Below are 9,161 nucleotides of genomic sequence, written 5' to 3' on the forward strand. Positions count from 1 at the left end.
ATGTAGCCCGCCTCACAAATCCCTCTCAAGTCATCTCATGAAAACCACCAAAAAGGCATTGATTGCTTGTGTGGTATCAAATCCATCTATTAACAAAAAATGTTGTTACATTATTAACTATATGGACTTAATGTAAGGTGATACCATGTAGGGTAAATTTGCCTCTACAGTACAGTATTCAAGATAGAAAAATAAAAACGGAAAACAAAACTTTTAAACCAGACAAATTAAACATTAATGTGGGCATTCATGTTTTTTTTGTAGAATCCTTTTCTGTTTAGTTTTTTCCAAATCCCAATGGTTATTTAACAGTCCTGCTAGCCTTCACTTGCCAATATTTGACCTTCCCTCAATGCTGACTTTCACCTCATAAGGGATGAAGGAAGGTTTGGGCAGGGTCAAGGGCGGCTCCTCCTCTGATTTGTCTACTTTTCGCCCTTCCGGAGCAGACCATCTTCGCTTCCTGCTTCCTGATGGCTTAGTGGTGCCAGCTCCTGCGCTGCTGGCAACCTGACCTTTAGAAACGGACCCTCTTTCCCCAAACATGAGATCCCCATTTACCACATTGGTGCCCACTCCACTCCCATTACCACCCTTCCCTCGCTGGCCGATGCCATTCTCCCACTCGCTGTGCCTGGATCCTCCTCCACCGCAGCTTTGGGGCGCGTCAGAAACAGCTCTGGGGGGTTTGAGGTGCCCGTGGCTGGAGGCTAGGACGGAGGCAGGGGGGGCGAGCTCCAGGGTCTGAGTCTTCTTCAGAGATCCGTTCCTCAGGTTCTTGAGGGTGAGTGAAATACAAACGTCGCCCACAGAGAGTTTGGTGCAGGGCAGCTCCAGAAGCTGGGTGGTCCGGTCTGGGCAGCATGAAGACCAGCCTTGGCCGAAGACGAAGAAGGGATACTCCACCAAGACTTCCACGCTCACCTGGAGGAGAGCAAAGGAGGGAAGAAACATCAACACAGAGACACTTCAATACAACACCTCTTCTGGGCTTCAAAGCACCAAAAAAAAGTGGTTTCAAATCCATAGTGTTTTCTCATAACACTAAATAGTTATGACAAAATAAGCAACAACCAAATAATAATGTAGCCACACTCAAAAACCCTCATCTGGACTGTACGGATTTGGTTTGAACAGAAAATCAGAAACAGAAAAAATAATCCACAATATATAATAGTGCTATTGTTGATTATTTTCTTTTTTTATTACTGTTTTACTGATTACTTATACTTGTTTCTTATTTTACTACTAACTCTTGCTGCTGTAATTCTGCAATTTCCCCACTGTGGGACTAATAAAGGATTATTTTATCTTATCTTATTTGGCTGAGTAACAATCCACCAAATATTATCACTTTTTGTCCTTACAGACAGGAATAGAGAGATGGTTGTTTTTTTAAAACAACAGGGACTTTAGTTTTGTCTAAAATTAGCTGAATGAAAGAACAACTGGGACAAGCTGTCCTTAAGATCAGCAAGGCGATTATGTAATAACTCTGATTGGTGTGTTAGGGCACAGCTGGATGTTGTTGGTATAACAACATATTTCAAGCCTTTTGGTTGGATGCAACATATTTATGTTATTCAAATTCTTCTGTCTGAGTTCTGTACTGAGCACTGATTCTGTCTGCATTATCATTTGTATGTATGACAGAGTGAAGAGATGACAGATAGAAGCAGAGGAAGCTTTGAGGCATGATGTGTAGAGAGAAGGGAGAAAGTGGAGGAAGATCTGAAAAATAGCAGAGAGAAAGAGAAGGTGGGAGTGGAGGAAGTTACTGAGATGGAGATGAAAAGGCGGGTTTACAGAGGGAGGGTGTGTTGAACAAGAGGAGGAGTGAGGAAGTGAATGTGAAAGAGAACAATGTCAAGAACGATACAAGTGCAAGATGTATCAAACACCCTTTCAAAGCAAACGACAGGCAATGTTTTCTCTTCTGTATTATGTAATTTTTGACTTGCGCTGCTACCACCTCTCAGGGAGAAAAAAAGTAAGAAGAGCCACTGATGGAGTAAAAGAAAGAAAGATAAGTCTTTGAAAGATTGTCAGCTTTTGTGGAATACAGTATCAAAGGGCAGCCGGGGGCGGGAGAGATGGTTAGAGATGTGATGTGTGGGTGGACGAGTCACAGCCTGGACAGATGAAAAAGATTAACTGGCTTTAACGGATACCCTCAAAGACACTGAGAAGGGTGTGTGTGTGTGTGTGTGTGTGTGTGTGTGTGTCTGTGTGTGTCTGTGTGTTTGAAGGAGTTGGGTAAAACCAGAGACAGAAAATAGAAAGATACATCAAGGCGTAGTATTAGATGTAAAGAGATGACTGAGAGATCGAAGTTATATAAGTTTTTTGCGACCTATTGAACCTCTCAGAGTACTACAGTAGAGTGTCACATGCAGCAGCAGAAATGTGATACTGCAATCTGCCTGTCCTGAATATGTGATGAGTCGATTCCAACACTCAACTCTTTGAACTCCTCTGAAGCTCATAATCATAACATGTTTGTTACATGACATCACAGAGCATTGAACCTAATTACAAAGGGAAGAGCCTGTGAGATTCACCGTGAGAGTCATAAATAAGGGAGCAGCTCAACTCTTGTCATTCAACATTTACAAGAGTATGCATAAAAGACTTCTTACAGTCGCTTTTCACTCACAGATACCAACGACAACTGAGCTAATTAGCTTGGCAATCTACCAAACTTCACATAAAAACACCAGTAAAAGGCTTGATAGAGGAGCTGAATAATTAATCAAATCAGTTGTTGCTGCACTGAGCGTTTACATGTACATTTGGTTTTAGTACTCTGATGACGTCACAAATCAGTATCATGTAAAATCTATCAAGAACAAGCCTTAAAGGAATAGTTTCACTTTCTTGCAGAGGGTTAGATGAGAAGATCAATACCAAGCTCATTTTTGTGCAAACAAAATTAAATGTTGATAATTAGAGAGCTTTAGAGGTGCGAGTAGCTATGCTGTTTATGCTAAGCTAAGCTCGCTGACTCCTGCTTATAGTTCAATAGTTAATGCACTCTCATGAGAGAGTGAAAAAGTGTATTTCCCAAAATGTCAATCTAATCCTTTCACAAAGGCTGCTACCCGTCTCTCACCTGTGCACGGTGCTCACCAACAGAGAACTGAACCACAGCAAAGTTGGATGAGGAGTGGCTCCCTTCAATGCGCTCCACTGTGGACGAGTCGATCTTCAGGTCGCTGCTGATCTCGGCACTCTGGATGAAGTCCTCCGTCTTCAGGTCCTCCACGCGTTTAAGCTCCCCATCGGCCAGCTGGATGATGGAGCCCTTGATGAAATATGGAGGGAGGGAGGGGGGCACCACCGCACTGGATGAGGGAGGAGGAGCAGGAGGAGCGACCAGCCCCGGCGGAGCAGGAACAATGGGGAGATGGAGATGGGCTTGGACCACTGCACCTGAAGTGGCCTGGAGATACGAAGCACTGGAGGGCTCTAGAGTTTCTCCTTTGGGGGCAGCAATGTATGTATGTGGGAGTGTGGTAGGAAACGGTGGGGCTTGGGTAGATGATGTTATGTGGGAGGTTACCGGTTCCAATGTGGTGACTCCACCCCCACTGACGGGGATCATTACCTGTTGGGCGCCAGGAATGAGTAAGTGTTGTTGTAGGCTGGGGTGGTAGCTGATCGGCATATGCTGGCTCCCACTGCCCCCTGCAATGTAACCAATTATAGGCGGCTGAGGGTAGATGGTGGAGGGGAGCCCCATTGACAGTGACTCTGTAGCGCTGTGGGTGGTCTGGATAACAGTCTGAGGCGACAGTCTGCTGACAGCAGCTTTCAGGCTGTCCACACTTAATGGGGGTGGAAACGTGAAAGAGGAGGTTGTGTTGGAGGAGGAGGTTGTGCGATTGACAGGCTTGCCCAGGATGATGCCACCCCTCTCCAGGTGTGTGGGGGCAGAGGTCTGCAGCTTCTCGGGGCCGGGTCTGGGTGGCACCAGCTGGTGGTCCCCATGGCTGTTGGGCATTAGCATGTAAGAGGTTCTCAGCCCTGAGGGATCGTGAGGAGAGTAGTCTGAATGCAGAACCAGCTGGCGGGCCTCGTAGGAGGACAAAGACGAATTGGCATCCCGGGATTTGCCCCCTGGCTTAGAGAGGCCGGACTCAGGGGACGCTCCAAATCGCCGACCCCTTTCCAGCTCTCCATTGTGGAGCTCTCTGGTTCTGGAGCCACCTTCCTCTTTCCTCGTGGGTCCGTCCGTATACTGCACCACAAGGTGGGACAGCCCATGTCCCAAAGTATGGTGGTGTTGCAGTGACTGGGGAGGAAGGTGAACGCCTCCATGGTAATGAGGTGATGGCACAGTCCGTGTTGAGGTTGACATTTGAACATAGTGAGGGGTGAGGTCTGTAGAGGGCGGAGGCATGGAGGTGCGCCCCGCGGATGCTCTCTGCTGCTCATGCTTGGAGGCATGCGAAGGCGCAGAGACTGTCTCTGTGTGTGAGTGTCTCTGTGCGGCCAAAGAGGAGGATGAGAGGGGGGGAGGTGGAGGAGGAGGGGGAAGCAGTTGAGGGGAGATGTAGCTAGCGTACGGGGAAGTGTAGGGGGAGGCTATGAACTGCAGGTTGTGAGGCAGTTGGGCGTAATGTACAGTTCCTCCAACTGTGGACTGTGACAGGGGGGACGTATACACCGTAGGAAGAGATGAGACGAGCCTCAGTGAGGAAGAGGAGGATGAAGAGTCTGATGTGGAGTAGGGGGATTTATTCTGGAGGCCGTCTGACTGACTGGAGCTACGGTGTCCATGTATGGCACTCTCATTCCCACCAGCCACACTGGCCAGCCAGGCCATGTTCTCAGTGCGCTGGCTGTCACTGGCAGGTGGGATGGTCGGTGAGCGATTGTCAGACGCTAATGTGCTTGAGGGCAGCTCCCTCTTCTTTGGGGGCAGACATTCATTACTGCGTTCCTGGTTGGACTTCATGTTGACTTTGCCTCACGTCCCTAAACTGAACTTGCGTTATTGTTCCTTAACCTTTGGCCTTCTATAGCTTTTTCTGTCTTTTTTGTTCTCTCTGTCTCTGACTTTTTCTTTCACTTTCCGGTCTCTTTTTCTTACTTTTGATCCGTCCCGTGTCTCGCTTTAATTAGCTCAAAATTATCTTCACCAATCTTGTCTCTCTTTCCCTCTCTATCCAGTTCACCCAAGCCGGTGATTATTGGGGCTTTTCTTGATAACAAAGAAAATCCAGACCGTAACAAGCAGGTGAGGAAGGATTAAAGATGGAGATGGAGATATTGAGGGGTGGTTAGGGGGGAGGGTTGGGGCGGTCTGTTTGGTCCAGAGGTCTTTAGTGGCTGAAGGGTGAGCTCAGTGCGATAGGGGAGAGAGTCACGTCGTCACACCTGCTGCTGCTGCCGCCGAGGACGACGGGGGGCCGAGTGCGTCGCACTTCATGCGGAATCATTTCCTTGTAAAAGCAAGCCTGCCCACACCCAGCACAATCCTGTGGAAGAGAGAGATTGGAAGACTGTTAGGATGAAGGTCTGGTTCTCAAACAGATGAATAGTTAAAAACAGTGCAGTTTGTTTTAACCTAAACAGCAACCATGTCTAACACTGCACAGGTGCAACTAATAGTTTTTCAATGCCGACATATTGAAATGCACTGCATCATACAGTACGTTTCCCTGGTCTCGGATACAGTGCTACAAAAGAGCTCTGCTCTTATTTGCGGTCTCTGAAAAAGTATAAATTCATGAACGCTTATAATTTATTCTTATTCAAACCTTTGAGTATTTGGTTATGTAATTGTTTATTAATCACCATATAGCAAGTGAAACTACACTAGATATTTGTTTTGCAACTTTGGACTGGGACTGAGAGAGACACACATGATCCAGCAAACACAGACCATGGAGGTTGTTGTCACCATGGAGCCCTACACCAGAGATTCAGGAGAAAAAACAATGGCTCAAGAGAAACTGTTGAGCGATTTCTTTACTGAGATGAAGGTCGACAAACACAATGACGCCCTGCATCAACAAACTAAGGAGCTCAACAAACAGCTCCAAAATAAAAAATGAACTGACGCAATGATGCTTTGGAACAAGAGATTTAGGGTGCAAAGGGTTCAAGCGACCTAAATTAATCTGAAGAATGAAAAAGAGGCTATGACAAAAGAAATCCAACAACTCAACCAATAACTTAATTAAAAAAGGCAACAATGAAGGCATGCCTTCAGTCTCCAACAGATGGTTGATTGTTTTTGTATTGCCTCAACAGTGGTTGAGCAAAAGAATTGAAGCAGAATAAAAACAATACTAATCCAAGCAGTTCTCATGGGTTGCCAGAAGCTTGCGCCCCTATTAATAATAATACTATTAATAATCAAAACAAATTCAAGAAGTTTCCAGCACCTGCTGTACTTTGACATCTGATAACAAGCATGTGCTATACTCAATAAAGTGTGTGTGTGAGTCTGCACCACTTGTGTGTGTGCCATCTGTCAGCAAGGACCCCCTGCTGCAAAAGAAGGAAAGCTTGGTGTGAATCTCAATAATAATGAAGAAGCATTTTGAGCACACGGACACACACACACACACACACACACACACACACACACACACACACACACACAATAGCGAAACACCATCTTGCTTACTCAAACACTGAGACTTGAGCATATTCAATTATGCTGACACATGTTCTTTTCCTGACACACACTCTTTCACCTACATACGCTTCAGTTGGACATACGCTGTCCAACTGAAGGCGTTACAGTTGACTGACATACGTCAAACTTGCACTAGAAATGCCCAGATAGCATAGCTGTTGTTACGGCAACAACACGCTGACTGCAATACAAGCTTTGTCTCAATAAGAGAGTCGGTGAGTCTACATTGTCAAAAGCGGAGCGTGTTTCATGCAACTCTGAAATAAACTTAAATAAATACACAAAAAAGAAGTTAATAAGCATTTAATAGTAAACGCTTGGAAAGGTCTTAAACCACCTACAACATGTGAAATCAGGCCTATAGTTTCTATTGTGAACTACATGCAAAGACTTCCAAAGGCCCTGAAGAAGAACAAGAGGAACTGAAAAATGCATATTATTTAGAGAAGAAAGGCAGTGACAGTATACATTTTCTTATAAAATGTTATTGTGGTTATAGTTTATTATCCATCCTTTATAGATGAGGGATTTGAGGGCAGTATCTTCACACTGAATCTTGTATCTTGACATAACAGTGGATTAAGGCATTTATTATTGTTCGTTTGGAAACACTGACAATCTGTAGACAGTCATTGTGTAGCTGGTCTGATAACATCCCATAATATAATGTTGCACCACATAACATTGCCTCTGGTATTAGCGATGACTCTGATTATCTGATCTCTGCAGCTGCCAAGCCACAACAGATTTAATCTTTCAACCAGAATGAATGGGTCAACACCTCTGAGACATCCAAAAGGCTTATTTACTTATTCCTGCGAGGGATAGCAATTGTACTCACTGTGTGTGTGTGTGTGTGTGTGTGTGTGTGTGTGTGTGTGTGTGTGTGTGTGTGTGTGTGTGTGTGTGTGTGTGTGTGCGCGCGCGTGCGTGTTCTGTAGGACGAGGGACAGTTTTGCATCTCAAGCAGACTCCTGTGATTTAAGAAGTGTCGCATTGCTACTATAACACAACTGCGGGGACAGGCATAGGTGTAGACACACATGCAACTGTACATGCACATACAGTACAAACACAACCACACACACACATGCTTTGTTTTATGATTGTGAGCACACACACGTACACATGTTCTCAGGCACGCACCATCTGTTCAATCAAGCAGGCATGACTCAGAGGTGTGTTGAGAGGTGGGCTCTTAGCACTGATATGCACTTTACTCTGCGTCTCCCTTCTTTCGACGCCTCTCCTGCCTCAGCCCGCCCACCTCTCACTCTTCATAACTATATTCTCAATTATCATTCTTCCATCTAATGGTTTTATGTTGTCAATTGTCCCTCAAAGTCTTTGCTTCTTCTCTCTTGGCATTATTTCACATTAATCTTCTACTCGTCTCTCTCCTGTACGGCAACTCATTTAACGTGCTGCTCATGCTGTGTCATAAAATACCGTCGGTATAGAGACAGAAAAAAGGAAGCCAACATCGTATTCCACATGCTGGTGCTTGTATTAAAACTTTGAGATAAGAGGAATATTATGTGTCTGAGAGCTCTGAGATCAGAGACATTTCACATCAGCTGTCACATCAAACGCTGACAGTGTGTGTACATCCCGCCACAGATCTGTTCCTGCTGCCATCTATGGTTGCTTTAATCTTCACGTTCCATCTGACAGTTCACTCTGGCATGCGAAAAAGGTTTCTGAGAATAACAGGAGAAACATTATATGCATTGTGCAATGGGATGTATTATGGAGCATGGATCGCTATAAGCAAGATTGTTATTGCAACAGACGGGCCATAAACTACTAGTACTACTACAAGATAAGACATTTGTTTTACAAGGAGAACTTCAAATTATTCAATATAGGAAAATAGGAACTTAAACTGCATTAACACATTTGTAACCATGTGGGGGCAGCAGAAATCTGTTGCTGACATCTGTTCATATATATGTATATATATATGTATATGTATATATATATATATATATATATATATATATATATATATATACATATACATATATACATATATATATATATATATATATATATATATATATATATATATATACATATATATACATATATATATGAAAATACTAGAGCAGCTTTAACTAAATTCAGAGGGTCAGATACAGACACATAAACACAAACAATAATCCTGGGGGAAACTACATTTGTAAGCTTCCCTTCAGTATTAGTGACAGTGTAAAAGAGAGTGAGGGAGAAGAAGAAGAAGAAGAAAGAAAAAGACTCAATCTCACTGTAAACTCCTCAGCTCAGACTTGGCTGAGGGCTACTGTCCCTCCTCATTAACCGTTCCAACATGCAGGGTGAATAGTTAGTATTTTGAAAAAAATGACAGCAACAACTAATGAAGAAAGAGTATGAGGAGGATGGACAAAGGGATTTGATGGAGGGATGCAGAGAGGCAGGAAAGGGGCATGGAGTGGGGAAAAGCTTGGGACGCAACAGAGAGACATGAGGAGAGAAGGAGAGGCGAGCT

At 44.3% G+C, this 9,161-nt stretch overlaps 1 protein-coding gene across 1 annotated transcript; it reads right to left on the reverse strand.

The window, feature by feature from the left end:
* Positions 1 to 324: 324 nt before the first annotated feature.
* On the reverse strand, positions 325 to 5,186 carry atxn1a (ataxin 1a; the record flags this gene model as incomplete). Its single annotated transcript, XM_079232383.1, has 2 exons — positions 3,113 to 5,186; positions 325 to 924 (listed from the first exon to the last, which is right to left on the reverse strand). Exons 1-2 carry the CDS (start codon positions 4,958 to 4,960, stop codon positions 325 to 327), a joined length of 2,448 nt encoding a protein of 815 aa, XP_079088509.1. The 5' UTR covers positions 4,961 to 5,186.
* Positions 5,187 to 9,161: the final 3,975 nt, after the last annotated feature.

The sequence above is a fragment of the Taurulus bubalis genome, assembly GCF_910589615.1.
Source record: "Taurulus bubalis genome assembly, chromosome: 16".
Lineage (NCBI taxonomy): Eukaryota > Metazoa > Chordata > Actinopteri > Perciformes > Cottidae > Taurulus > Taurulus bubalis.